This window comes from Emys orbicularis, chromosome 7, assembly GCF_028017835.1.
Source record: "Emys orbicularis isolate rEmyOrb1 chromosome 7, rEmyOrb1.hap1, whole genome shotgun sequence".
NCBI classification, from domain to species: Eukaryota; Metazoa; Chordata; order Testudines; family Emydidae; genus Emys; species Emys orbicularis.
Window position 1 is genome coordinate 27,956,214 of NC_088689.1, and position 14,206 is coordinate 27,970,419.

At 43.2% G+C, this 14,206-nt stretch overlaps 1 protein-coding gene across 1 annotated transcript in view; it reads right to left on the minus strand.

Moving 5' to 3' along the window:
- Window positions 1-771: 771 nt before the first annotated feature.
- The window catches only part of STK32C (serine/threonine kinase 32C), a 248,012-nt gene continuing 234,577 nt past the window's right edge, over window positions 772-14,206 (minus strand). Inside the window, exons 6-12 of the mRNA XM_065408055.1 lie at window positions 8,676-8,765; window positions 7,907-8,010; window positions 7,681-7,797; window positions 5,909-6,034; window positions 5,603-5,734; window positions 2,023-2,090; window positions 772-910 (exon numbers count right to left, since the gene is read on the minus strand). Of these exons, the coding sequence (XP_065264127.1) occupies window positions 772-910; window positions 2,023-2,090; window positions 5,603-5,734; window positions 5,909-6,034; window positions 7,681-7,797; window positions 7,907-8,010; window positions 8,676-8,765 (776 nt within the window). The remainder of the gene's footprint in view (window positions 911-2,022; window positions 2,091-5,602; window positions 5,735-5,908; window positions 6,035-7,680; window positions 7,798-7,906; window positions 8,011-8,675; window positions 8,766-14,206) is intronic.

Here is a 14,206-nt window from a genome sequence, read left to right on the forward strand (position 1 = left end):
TAGCCATACAAGGAGATTAAATATTTTAAACCAGATCCTTTGGTGCAGTGCAACCACTTTGTGCCACTCCACTAACAGATTCTCTTTGTAAAGCCAGTATATCCAGCCCCTCAGGGATTGACCCAGTGCAAGGAGAAGCATCCAGTTGCATTGAGTTGACAGAGAGGGTCCTACATGTAGCGTGCAGCCAGAAGAAAGAGGGTGTGGCTGAAGTGCTCTCAAACTGCATGCTCCTCAGCTATTTAGTCCCTTGAGGCTGTTAGCACCTGTCATTAATTAGAGCAGCCTGAGGGCTTCTCTAATTTACACAAGGGGCCAATCCTGCAAACAGCAATCTTAGTTCTCCAGAGTGCAAAGGTGAGCTTTACATCATCTTCTCAATCTTTCCCAAACACACACTTGTGCTGCGTGCTCCTTGCTCATATGTAAGGATCTGACCTGTTCACTTACCATGTTCACATGTGCCTGAGTCAGCAATCTGCCGTTAAAAAAGAGCAAAGAAAGAAACGGAACTATTTTCTCCAAGGTGTTGCATAGCAAGTATTTTTCCTCATAGTAGGTAATCCAGTGTTCAGAACTGGCCATCATTTAAATCCATGAATTCAGTTCTTTAAGAACTATCTACCTCTGCTACAGCTTTACAATATTGATTTTGTGACTTTTTTTTCAATTATAGTACGCAGTGTACAGTATATATTCATCAGTGCAACCTGAGAATGATTTATTCAAGAGGCATGTAGGCTTTTGGCCCCTTGCCTTGAAACTGTAGTCCTAGCTGCTGCCTGTAGAAGAACATACGGAGCTACACATATTTAAATTGGAATTCTCAGATTCGGCTTCTGTCTCGGCTTCATCTGTAGTTTCAGGAGGAGAAATAGATTCATTCATTTGATCTTGACTCCTCTTCAACCTGTGCAGAACATATGAGTAACATGTTACATGCTTTCTCTACACTTAAAATTTTGTAGAAACTATGATTGAAAACACTGAAATGGAAAATGAGTCCTAAGGTGCCCCTACCATCCACATGTACTAACTTAGGGGTCACAGTCAGGCATCAGGGGGTCACAACCACCTTGTAGTTCTCGGAAAGATAAAGGGGCCCAGGATAGATTCTTCCTAAATGGGAGGGAAATCCCAGTTTTGGAAAAGTTTGACAACCAATGACTTAGCCATTGCAGTGAATTCTCTCTTTTTATGCGCTAAGTATCAATTGTAATACATGAAACAAATACATGAACAAATGTAATATATGAAACAAACTCCTGAGTGTTTCTTCCATATTTGAGATCCACCTAACCCATATCCTAACATTTTCATAAATTTTTGTATAAGCCCCTGTGTTTTAAAGTCTTTTTGACTATAGGGTACCAGAACTCAAACAGCTGCAGGTGTATTTTTATATTTTAAACTCAATGGCTTATTCAGGGCTGTACATGCTGTAAGAGGATTTCTAATAACCTACTGTGATGAGCTTACTAAGGAGCATGGTTTGTTTAGAGGCGGTTTCCTTATTTATTTCCTAGCTTGGGAGGAATTGCCTCCTATCATATTGTTTTAATTTAATAGCAAAAATGTCATGAATATCTTCAAGCAACAGGGAAAAGCACATATTTTGATTGCAGTGTTTTTATTCACCCATTGTGGTGCATGGAGGACATTTTACCATATTTCTTTCATTTGCCATATCGTCAAAAATACAGTGGATGGGTGGGTATTATGGGTGTACTCAAGGCTCAAAATCATAAGTATTTTAAAATCCACATGATTCTATAGCATATTTGATTTAACTACAGAGTTTAATAATCATTAAGGCTTTTGGAGTTGTTTTTCAGTTCCATATTTTAGATGAGCTTTAAAAAAATAGGGCCTGGGTCTGCTCCATTGAAGTCATTAATGCAGAACTGGGCCATTGCTTTGATTCTCATATTTATGGCTCCCAACAATCTGTTTTTGTGAATCCCAGTTCTGCTAAGTAAAAAGAAGCCCCTTTTCCTTATGAAAACATACCCCCTCACTCACTTCTCTCTGTTAAAAATGACAAAGTCTTGCTGGATTGCTTCGAGACATTCCTGGAGATAGTCATTTTCCTGTTTTGAAAAAAGAAAAACATCACATGCATGAGAAGTCAATAGAGAAAACAACAGACTATATATGTGACTACAGTAACTCCTCACTTAACATTGTAGTTATGTTCCTGAAAAATGCGACTTTAAGCAAAATGATGTTAAGCGAATCCAATTTCCCCATAAGAATTAATTTAAATGAGGGGGTTAGGTTCCAGGGAATTTTTTTTCACCAGACAAAAGACTATAATATATATATACACACACACACACACACATACACACACACACACACACACACACACAGTATAGGTTTTAAACAAACAATTTAATACTGGTACACAGCGATGATGATTGTGAAGCTTGGTTGAGGTGGAGGAGTCAGAGGGTGGGATATATTTCCCAGGGAATGCCTTACTGCTAAATGATGAACTAGCAATTGGCTGAGCCCTCAAGGGTTAACTCTCACACTCTACAAGGCAGCAGGAATGGAGGGAGGGGAGACAGCATCGCAGACAGAGACAGAGACACACACCGTGTGGGTGTGTGTGTGAGAGAGAGAGATGTGCATTTCCCCTTTGAGTACACTGCCTTGTTAATTAGATCAGCTTGCTGAGACCGCAGCTGCTGCCAGCAAGCTCCCTCCTTCCTGAGCCCAGTCATGTGTCCCCCCTGGTCTATGGAAGATGGGGTAAGCGGGGTACAGGAGCAGGGGGAGGGGGACACCCTGACATTAGCCCCCCTCTTCCTTCTCTCCCCCCCACACAGCAAGCAGGAGTCTCGGGGAGCAGCTCCAAGGCAGAGGGCGGGAACAGCACATGGCAGTGGGGGGAGGGACAGCTGCAATTGCTAGCCTGCTGGGCAGCTGCTGCACAGGGAACTTAGGGGAGCGGGGAGCTGATGGGGGGCTGCCGGTCCACCCTGGTTCCAAGCCCCCACCAGCTAGCTGCAACGGGCTGCTCTTCCTGCAAGCAGTGGACAAAGCAGGTGGTTGCCAAACGACGTTAGAAGGGAGCATTGCACAACTTTAAACGAGCATGTTCCCTAATTGATCAGCAACATAACAACGTTCACCGGGACTACTTTAAGTGAGGAGTTACTGTATTGTTGTGTCTAGATGCACATGAATATAATCTAATCAGGTAGTATGACTTTCAGCCTAAATTGATGATGGAAAAAGAACACCCTCATTTCTTTCACATTTTTAAATCACTGTGTTCTGTTTTCACTTTGGTGCAATAATTTCCCTGCTACACAGATAACATGTTAATACACACAATCCTTTACTATATGAATAATCAGTTTATAAATAGTGAAATTCACCCTGGTGCAGAGAGCAAGCATAAGGCCTATATACTACTCATTCACTTAAATCCTCAAAATAGGTCTCATGCAGGATTTAAGCGGTATATAGGCCTTTAACTAGTCCTATGTCCAGGGGTGAATTTCACCTATATTGACTATCATCCTGAAGGATCCCACAGTGCCTTAAGAGCTACAGGCATACAGCACCATCAAGGAGATTGGCAGGACATATAGAGGCTGGAGAAAAATGTAGCAGTGCCTTTAACTCACTTGTCAGTGAGTGCCTCTGCAAGTTATTGTTAAGTTTGCTTGTTCTGGTTTTTGGCTTCCTGAATTATTCTTCCAATCTTTTATAGTAACCTTCATTGATTGTAATGTTAACTATTGCTGAAGGAAGAAATGATCTACTGCTGTTAATAGACTCAGCCCACAAGTCAGGGAGAATTCTAACAGATACTTCCTGCTGTTTATAAGATAAATGGCATTCTTAAAAAATCTGTTTATTTGTATTTGCGGGATAATTGTAGTGCTCATGAAATTGAGAGGCAAGGAGCACTGCCCTGAGTCCAGAAATAAGTGGTTAGGTGTTGTGATTGCTTTCTCACATAGATCTACCCATATACATCAGTTATAGCCTGCAACACCGCTTATGAATACTGGGCTTTCCCTGAGATGAAGCTACGTACTATACCAAATGATGTAATTGTTATTTTATGGGGACATGTCCATCATGGAGAAGATTGAGATTCCTTTATTCATTTTACCAGTGACCTGAGTCTAGCCTGAACCCTGGCTCCCATGATGATAAACACTTATATAACCTAGTTTCTAAAAGAATGGGTGTTTCCTAAATATTTTTTTCTTACCAACAACAAAACTATTGCAGCCAATGAAAATAATCATAGCACAATCTCATGGGATATTAGTGGGAATTCATGTGAGACACCTAGGATCTGCTTTTTTACTTGATTGTTTCCAAAGCCTCCTGCTACCTCTCAAAGGAAGGGCACTGTATGGCCTACCAAGGGTCATCATGAACATCCAGGAGGGATCTACATGAAAAGAGTGATTCCCATGCACTACTGGGAATATTCCAAATCAGGACTGCACAGGATATCCTAGTATTTTGGTTAGTAGTGTTGCAAAATTCAGTTGAGAATAGCTCTTGAGAACTGAACATGAAATATTTGAAACAAGCTGTGAGAAGCTGTGACGAACTGGGACTGTTCTTACTGCGGGCTTTGAATGCTGACAGGGGAGTGTGGCTAGGATAGTCTGCATTGGGGGATGGGAGACTGACGGATGGAGAATACCTGAGCATGTAACATGAGAACCCAGGAAAGGGTTAGAGGACAGGCGACACCTTTGCCCGGGAAACTGAACAAAGGCTGTGGGAGGGGTCGCTGAAGGCAGAGTTTCGGAAGCTGGCTGGTGATGTGGCTGGGAGGGAGACAGGGCTCTGACCTCCCAAGGGGGCTGGGGTGCCCTGGGACCCCAAGATGGACCTAACTGAGGGGGTCCTGTTGTCTGTGCCTGCAAGACCTGTCTTGGACTGTATTCCTGTCGTCTAAATAAACCTTCTGCTGTACTGGCTGGCTGAGAGTCATGGTGAATCGCAGGAAGCCGGGGGTGCAGGGCCCTGAGTCCCCCATACTCCGTGACAGAAGCCAGCCTGGTAATACTGCAGAATTTTATTATTCTTTCAAGTGGTGGACTTAAAGCTTTGAATCACTAATATTAGTGTCATCAATATTTCTAACTTGCCACACATCTCATTTTACTAATAATTTGGTTCTCCTTTCACTAACATGAGGGTCAATTAGGAGTAAATCCATAGAATTCACAGGAGTTACACAGGTGTAAACCAGTGTAACAGAAGACTCAGGACCTAACTGTGTAAATGATACCACATCTGATGTGAAAAATCTTTCTTCCCTATCTACATAGTGGATCTTCTGACGTTTATAGTTTCTTGATCAATGTGCATAGATCCCCCACTCATGTCACTTTAGGGACAACAGAAGAATGTGGAAGAGATCTGCCATGCATGGAAGAGGAGAATTTAGCTCTCGGGCAGAGTCAGTCTGACTGTCCTCTTGGCTGAACATTTTTATTACAATACGTGTGAATGGAAAGCCACCATGCAAAGTAACTGCTTTTATAACAAACAGATTTCAACACCTCAGCTTTTTGTCCCCTGGATTGTTTGAGCTATTCAAGGATGGACTTACTGACTGTGAGCTGTCCTTGCTGTTGTCCCTGGACTTGTTTTTTGCGAGTCTTTTCTTCTTTTTATGCAAGGGTCTTGACTCCAGGATCATTTCTTCTAGCTCAAAGGTGGGATCGCAATGCAGACGGCCTTTCTGTTAGAATGGTACAAAGGTACTGACTGAAAGCTTAGTTCTGTGATTTATGAGAATATGTTTCAGCTAATACATTTAGGAGTTATTTCAGCCATAGAAATCCTTTGTCTTATTAAGTAAACAGTGATCATTGTTCAATAAGGGGAAACTGATTAAGTCATCACTTTTGCTTACATTAGGAACAAAGCCTGGCTCCACCTTCTTCTCACAGACATCATCCCAGATGACATTTGATAAGTAAGCTGAAGTTTGAACGTCCGTGAGGCTGGAAAATCGATGCTCAGGGTTCACTGTCAATAGCTGAAATGACAAGCACTGCAGTAAGGCATGGTCTGGCCTGAGAAAGAACAGGCATACAGAATCATTCTGTCTTTAATCATGCTCTTATAATTAACTAAGAGAGAAAAAACCCTTTGTGGGAAATGATATGTAATTTATCTGCATCAAAACCAAAAAACCTATGTTAAAAGAAAAATTATTAAGGTTGCAAACTCAAGCACTCAAACATTAGGAAATACCATAATTAATTATGCCTGGGTTAGTTGATGGGAAAATTCCTCATTTGGGCCCAAAGGAGGAAACATTTGATTACTAGTCCTGATCTCTTGTTGCCTGGGAAGATCAGGAAGTGCTGTGTAGGTAACACGCTCAGCCTATGTTGGGAAAGAAATGCCCCACATTATTCAGCAATTCCTCAGCCAGCTGATTAAGGGCTAGTCTACGTGGCTTGTGTAGTCGTGGCAGAGCACATGGAGAGAGCTCTCCCAGCGCTCTAAAAAAACCCATCTCCACGAGGGGTGTAGGTGCCAGCACTGGGAGCGCGGCTACACTGGCGCTTTACAGCGCTGAAACTTGCTGAGCTCAAGGGGGTGTTTTTTCACACCCCTGAGTGAGAAAGTTGCAGTGCTGTAAAGTGCCAGTGTAGACAAACCCTAAGGAAAAGTGATACTGGGCTCTGAAGAATTTCTCATGCAGTTCTCAGCTGGACAATGTTTTAGAGCAAGAAAACTGGTGGGATTCTTGGAGGCATGGGGGACTTCCTTGTTTGGGGATGATGACTGATAACTTTTGGATTATGGATATGTATTATTAATTTCCATATATAATGTTCTCTTTAAAAACATGCATTCTCTGAGTTAATCCAGTAGATGGCGTATGTGATCTTGCTGAGTAATTTTTATTGAAAAAATAACTAACAACTCTGCTTCTTTCTAAAATAAAATCTAATTATGTAAATTGTCCACCCAACTCTAACTTATATTGGAGTCACTTATTTGCTGTCAGTGGAGTGTTTATCTCTTTTATACTCTCATGATCAGCCACTTTTCTGAATCCTTTAATAAATAGAAGCCAGGAAACCAACATCAGCTTAAAAACAACAGACTTTCTTAGATATAAATAATAAAATGGAAGTGACAAAGGACCCATTCCCCGGAAAAAAGAAAACAAACACATTTCTAATTACTAGACAAATCAGAATCAGATTCACTGACTGCAGAATTGGAGAAAGGGAAAAAAAGCATTATCACAGCAGGATATCCAAACACCTATGTATTTTATGTTGCAATCATTCTATGGTGAAAAGTAGTTATTTCAACAGTCAGCTATGAATTTCAGAGTATAGGAGGTAATACATTTCCATACAGGCAGTTATGTTAACACTACAGTATCTTAACTTGAGCAAGTATATGATTATATGACTTAAACCAATCACGTAACACACCTCACTTGCTAACTAACAGAAGAGAAGATGGATAAAGCAGCAAATGACTACTCAAATTATATTTTGGAGCAATTAAATTGTGTTAACCATTGTATAAAGACATAAAGGAGTAATATCTTGAAGCTGAACAGAAGACTAGTTTCTAATTAGCCCTGTACATATTGTAGCCAGTATGGAATTTGTGACCACACAATTGAAATTGTACTGAAGAAACAGTATTTACCTTTCTCAATAAAGCAACAATTTCTTTTGACCATACTGATGAATACTGCACACTTACAGTACTAAACAGCTGAATTAAAGACTCTACCGGGTTACTGGAGTGGATGTCGTAGGGTCTCTGAGGAAAAGAAATGGAAATATGAAAAAAAATAATAATCTTCCCTGTGAAGATTATTAAGAAAAATATCTGAAAACACCATCATATAAGACAGTAGAGGACACCAGACCCATCCACGAAGAAGTTCGTAAGCCATCACTCCTAAAGACCACCAATCAACTTCAAAGGAGTAGCCTGTCCCACCATTCAGAAAAGAGTGAAAAATCTCTGGAGCTAAATAAAAACAGAAAAGAAAACAATGTATTTACTCTGGCTGTAGTATGTTTACATCCGCTGCAGATTTGGATTAAGCATCAATTTATGGATGCCATAATTACTTTTATTTAGTGCCATAGATGGGATTAGGGTGACCAGATAGCAAGCGTAAAAAATCGGGATGGGGGGGGAGGGTAATAGGTGCTATATAAGAAAAAGCCCCCAAAATCGGGACTGTCCCTATAAAATCGGGACATCTGGTCACCCTAGATGGGATCCTACAAGACAAACGAAAAACTGAGTTCCTGTCCCAAACAGCTTACTGTCTAAGAGCTTAGCCATGCAAGGTGCTGAGTGCCCTCAGTTCCCACCCAAGTCAGTGGAAACTGCACCTTCCAGGAACAGGTCCTAAGTTAGTGCAGGAACAACAGGAACTGAAGACGACATTGGGAGGCTGATGAGAGCAAACACAATAGGGTTATGAGGTGTTTTGGGGGGAATAATTCACACATCTTGAGGGATAGACCGCTTGATTAATTAACTTTTCAGAATGACTAAGTTGCTTGCATTAAAGTGTTAAATTAGTTCAATTACATTGTGTTAGACACAAATTATAAAATGGTATGCTGTAAGTATCCTTTCAAAGTAAATTGTAGAGACAATTAATAAATAATATTTCTTACCCATATATGGTTTGGTTCCAGCTAACGCAGTTGCTTTTTCACCATCTCTGATTATTGTTGCAATATTAAAATCTGTTAGGTGTGCATGACCTTAGAAATAAAGACACATTTTTAAAGAGGTATTAATAAAATAGTCATAAATGGAACATTGTGTAACCTAGACACACATTAAATTATTCAGAAAACATTTGATGCTTGTTTACTAAAGGAGCAGGCAATGTGGCACCTGGCTCTCATTAAATGGTCATAATAGATCATGGAGGTATTCTTAAGGTCCCAGTCTTTTCAGATGGAAAAAAATCGTTATTTTTCTGCCTTATTAAATGCCAAACTTGAGGTGCTGTTTTGTAATCATTAAAAATGTCCAATTTATTCCAGCTCATACAAGCATCTGATCAGAGCTAAAATGAGTTACATATGGGCAAATGGATATACTGCTTTCCGCCCACACAGCAATGGATGCATAGTTATCAACTGTAACTTAGTGGCTTTTCAAAGGACAAGAAGATGCCTTTTTGATTTCTACAGTATATAAATTAACTCCACATAAGGCAACCATTACAATTACACATGCATTCATAAAACCTGTTGTCCTTTATGTCTGCAATGAATTACCCCTTTCTAAAATGTCTTTTATGCTTGTGTGGAGTGTTGGTTTGACAGACCAAGAATCAAAGATGATTGTGAGGGAAAAGACTCTTTGGATTAAAAGCCTATTTCCTTGCCATTGTAGGATTCTGAACCAGAAACTTTCACAAAATAAATTGGAAAATTTGGTGAAAATTTGTTTGCCAATTTTTCAGCATTTTCTGCAACCCAGTCATTTTCCAAAATGTAAAGTCAAAATTAAAAGAAAGGAACTGTATTCCTGGTTGGAAAGCAAGAGGACAAGAGAAACAGTGGTCAAACAAATGCAGTTTTTCAAATATTTAGATAACATTTTTCACTTTGTTGTTGTTTTGAGGAAGAGTGGTCCAGTAGTTAGACACTGGACATTAGGAGATCCACGTTCAACTCCCTGTTCTGCCACAGATTTCCCATGTGACTCTGAAGAAGTGGCCTCCAATAGGCACCTAGTGGGATTTTCAGAAGTGCCTAGGCACCTAGTTGCCATTGATTTCTGCATCTTTAAGTGCCTAAATACCGTTAAAAATCCATCCCTTAGTCTCTCTATGCCTCAATTCCTCATTAGTAAAATGAAGATGAGTACTTCTCTTTCTCACAAGGGTGTGGTGAGGATAAATACATTAAAGATTGTGAGACCCTCAGATACTACAGTGATGGGTACCATGTAAGTACCTTAGGCTATGTCTACACTTGCAGAGTTTTTACACTTTAAGGCTTGGTCTACACTAAACCCCCAAATCGAACTAAGGTACGCAACTTCAGCTACGTGAATAACGTAGCTGAAGTTTGAAGTACCTTAGTTCGAACTTACCTCGGTCCACACGCGGCAGGCAGGGTCCCCCGTCGACTCCGCGGTACTCCTCTCGTCTAGCTGGAGTACCGCAGTCGACGGCGAGCACTTCCTGGTTCGACTTATCGCGTGCAGACAAGACGCGATAAGTCGAACCCAGAACTTCGATTGCCAGCCGCCGAACTAGCGGCTGGGTGTAGACATACCCTAAGTTTCACCATTGATAGGGAACTGGTGAAAATAAAGCGCTGGTTTGTGTTTTCACTTAATTCCTCAGGTGTCAGAGAGTGTTTACATTAGCAGTACTTCCACGTGGATGAGAACAGCACTCTAGAGCAGCTATCCCACAGTTCAGCTCTCTCCAGCTTGAAAATAGGTCTTGGGGGTGGGGGTTGATCGTGGGGCATCCTGGGTCCCTGCACAGCCTCCTGTCCCCAAACACGGATAAGCTCCAGTAGCTCAGCATTGCTCCAAGCAGGGGATCATTTCCTCTGTGGAGCAGGCACTGTCACCTGGCCTGATAAGTGAGCACTTGCCAAGAAAACAGGAGGGGAATTTCAAAGTTCCTGGGGCTTTACAGGGTTTTACCTGGCATCAGAGCAGCAGAGCTGCTGGTCAAAGTGGTCACCTAGGCACCGTGGGATATCCTCCGGAGGCTAAAAGCTCTGTAAACAGGAAGAATGTGTCTTCACTTGCACATCACTGCAAAAGCATCACCGATAAGAGCTGTATGCCTCTCGTGGAGGTGGTTTTCTTTTTGTGGTGATACTTCTGAGTTTCACTGGAAAAAGTCATTGGCAAGTGTAGACGCTCCCATGGTTTTTGCACAAAAAAGGAACTTTTTCCACTTTAAATGGCAAGTGTCCTTAGATAGAAGTGACTGAAAATTTTCAAAAATGTTATGAATGTTTTCAATTAGGCCTAATGCTGAGCAGAGTCATGATCACAAAATGGAAAGAGATGGAAAAGGCCTCCTGGATCATCCAGCCCATTTCCCTGCAAAAGCAGGATTGTTCCTGGGAGTATGTATTTATTATTCTGTGCTGTTTGATTTTGATACCAGACTAGGAGGACATTTCAGAACAAAGGGAAACCCTATAGAAACAGCAGCAGAAGTAGGAAGAGAAAAAGAAAATTGTGGAGACCTCCTTCAGAGCATAATTTCTTGTTTAGAGCCAGAGTACCCATTCTTTTGGGGCAGCTGTGCCAAGCTATCAGACTGCAATATAAGCTGTATCAGTCAGGGTCTGATGTCTCTCATTCAGGCGCTCATGATGAATTGTGAGACTGAGGTGTGGAGCAACCCAAGCTCCAGTTTGAGTTATGTGTACAAGTGAACATGAGGCAGGCAACCCCATGAGGCACCCCAACCCTCTGCCCCACCCTGAGCCCCCTACTGCACCATGAACCCCTCTTCCCTGGCCCCACCCTGCAGCCCACCCCCTCACACCCCAACCCTCTGCCCCACCCTGAGCCCACTACTGCACCATGAACCTCTCATTCATGGCCCCACCCTGCAGCCCTCACCCCTGCACCTCAACTCTCTGCCCTAGCCCTGAGCCCCTCCTACATCCCAAACCTCTTATCCCCAGCCACACCCCAGAGCCTGCACCCCCCAGCCAGAGCCCCTTCCAACACTCCGAACCCCCCCTCATCCCCTGCCCCAGCCCTGAGCCCCCTCCCACACCCCAAACCCCTCATCCCCAGAGCCTGCACCACCAGCCGGAGCCCTCATCCCCCGCACCCCAACCCTCTGCCCCACCTTGAGCCCCTCACACGCCCCAAACCCCTCATCCCCAGCCACACCCCAGAGCCCTCACCCCCCGCTGGAGCCCTGAGCCCCTTCCAACACCCCAAACCCCTCATCCCAAGCCCCATCCCAGAGCCCACTCCCCCAGCCAGAGCCCTCACTCCCCCGCACCCCCAACCCTCTGCCCCAGCCCTGAGCCCCCTCCCACATTCTGAACCCTCCTCCCAAGCCCCACCCCAGACCCTGCACCCCCAGCGAGAGCCCTCATCCCCCACACCCCAACCCTCTGCCCTAGCCCTGAGCCCCTCCCACACCCCAAAGCCCTCATCCCCCGCACCTCAATCCTCTGCCCCACCCTGAGCCCCCTCCTGCACCATGAACCCCTCATCTTTGGCCCCACCCCACAGCCCTCATCCCCACACCTCAACCTTCTGCCCTAGCCTTGAGCCCCTCCCACACCCGAGCCCTCATCCTCCCACACGCCAAACCCCTCATCCCCACCCCAGAGCCCGCACCCCCAGCCAGAGCCCTCATCCCCCCCCCAACACATTGTGCAATATAGGGAAACTGTTAATTGCTTACAGTTTCCAGTCCACTTTTACATTATTTTAAAAAATATATATCGGCTTACAAGGCAGGTGGGGGGCGGAACTTGGACCCGTTCTGGGCACCACCAAAAATTATACAAACCTGCGGCCCATGCATTGCCCAGGCGGTAGAAGAGACAGTAACCCCCCAGCTAGCAGCTCTTACTGCAAATAAAGAGCTTGCAGCATGTGTGTTTTATGATCTCCACAAATTTTATAATATGCTCACTGTGTAAGAGCCACAAGTCCAAAGATGCTAACGTGCACTTAGGAACCTGGTTGTTCCCCAGCCGCTGTGGCAATTTTGTCTTTCCCCCATTATAGGGGATGGGCATCCCAGTTTGGACTTGTGGCTCCCAAGCAATGGGTAATAAATCTCTTGTCTTCTGGTTGGAGAAAAACTGCTTTCTCAGGCAGATCTGGCTCTCTTTTTTTTCTTTCTTTACTGCATGAACCCATGTATAAACCAGCATGGCTTAAGTATAAACTGGTTTATCCATGAGTATGTATAGCAAGTCTTCCAAACAGCTTGTGGTCAGAGTAAGCTGGCAGTACCATATCCCTGCCATTTCTTCCTTCTTGTGAGAGGCTGCCTGATAGCTATATGAATTATGCATACGAGACCAATGCTGCCTGATCTGAAAAGAGATGAAGACAGAGGGATATGTGGACAAACTGTCAAGAAGTTGCTTATAAATCATCAAAAGCTCACTGGTCTGTTTGCATTCAAGTGTCTTCTCCAGAGCAAAAACATATTTTGAATGAAGGAAGATGCAGCACTCTCTCTTAGGTCCTTGATTTCAAAACAGCAAGAAAAGAGACGTCACTACAGTTAAGTATAGCATTGAAGGAGGAGAATTTGGGTTGTAGTGAACTCCAGTATTCCTTAATTCTTTAACTCTGATCATGCTTCCAATATAGCCAAGTCTGCTCTTTAAAAGAAGCTGGCTACATGCCAATTTCGTTTTTCATACTGTTAAGGTGGCTGTTCATAGATTACTTGTGTAACAGACACATCACAATAAAACTACATTAGGTGGAGCATATAAAATCTGTGGCCAGATCACCTACTCTGTCAAGGCAAACAAGAAAGAAATCCAACGTGAGTTGCAGCAGGTCAACCAATTATTCCAAAACTTGCCTGAGGGATAGTTACTTTCAAGGCAAGCTAGAAATCTAGTCCAAAGCAAACCACTCTCTCTCTTCTGTAAGGCTATTTTCTGCCCTATATCTGCATGTGGCTCCCCAATTGACATCTTTGGATGTTTCGTATCTGAATCAAGGGCAGAATAGCCCCCTTTCTCCTCCTGTTTTCTCCTCTCCTCTCATTCTTCTATCTTATGCGCAATAGTTTTTCAGTGCTCTGCGATCTGCACCAGCTTCCAGTAAGCTTTCAGGTTGAATTCAAGCTGTTGGTTTGAACCTATAAAAACTGGAAAGGATTAGAACTTGGTTGCCTGAGAGATTGCCTGTCTTTCCCAATGATATACTGCAACAGCTGAGATCAGCAGAGGTGCACAAGATGGAACGCCTTCCATTTAAAACAGAGAGCTGCTAGTAGTACGTCCTCAGTGAAGAGTCCTGATCTAGTTTTCCACTTTGTTCCATCAGAGCCCAGATTTGTTAATCTTCCAGGCAAGTTGTAAAGCCCATTCCCCACCCCCCTTCCCCTTCTGTAAGGTTGCTGAAGAGAGTATAAGCTGAGGAGAAGATGTTTATGGGCAGTCCTTTGTTTATGTTCATGTTGTGATTTTTAATGTATAGCCCAAGTGCCCAA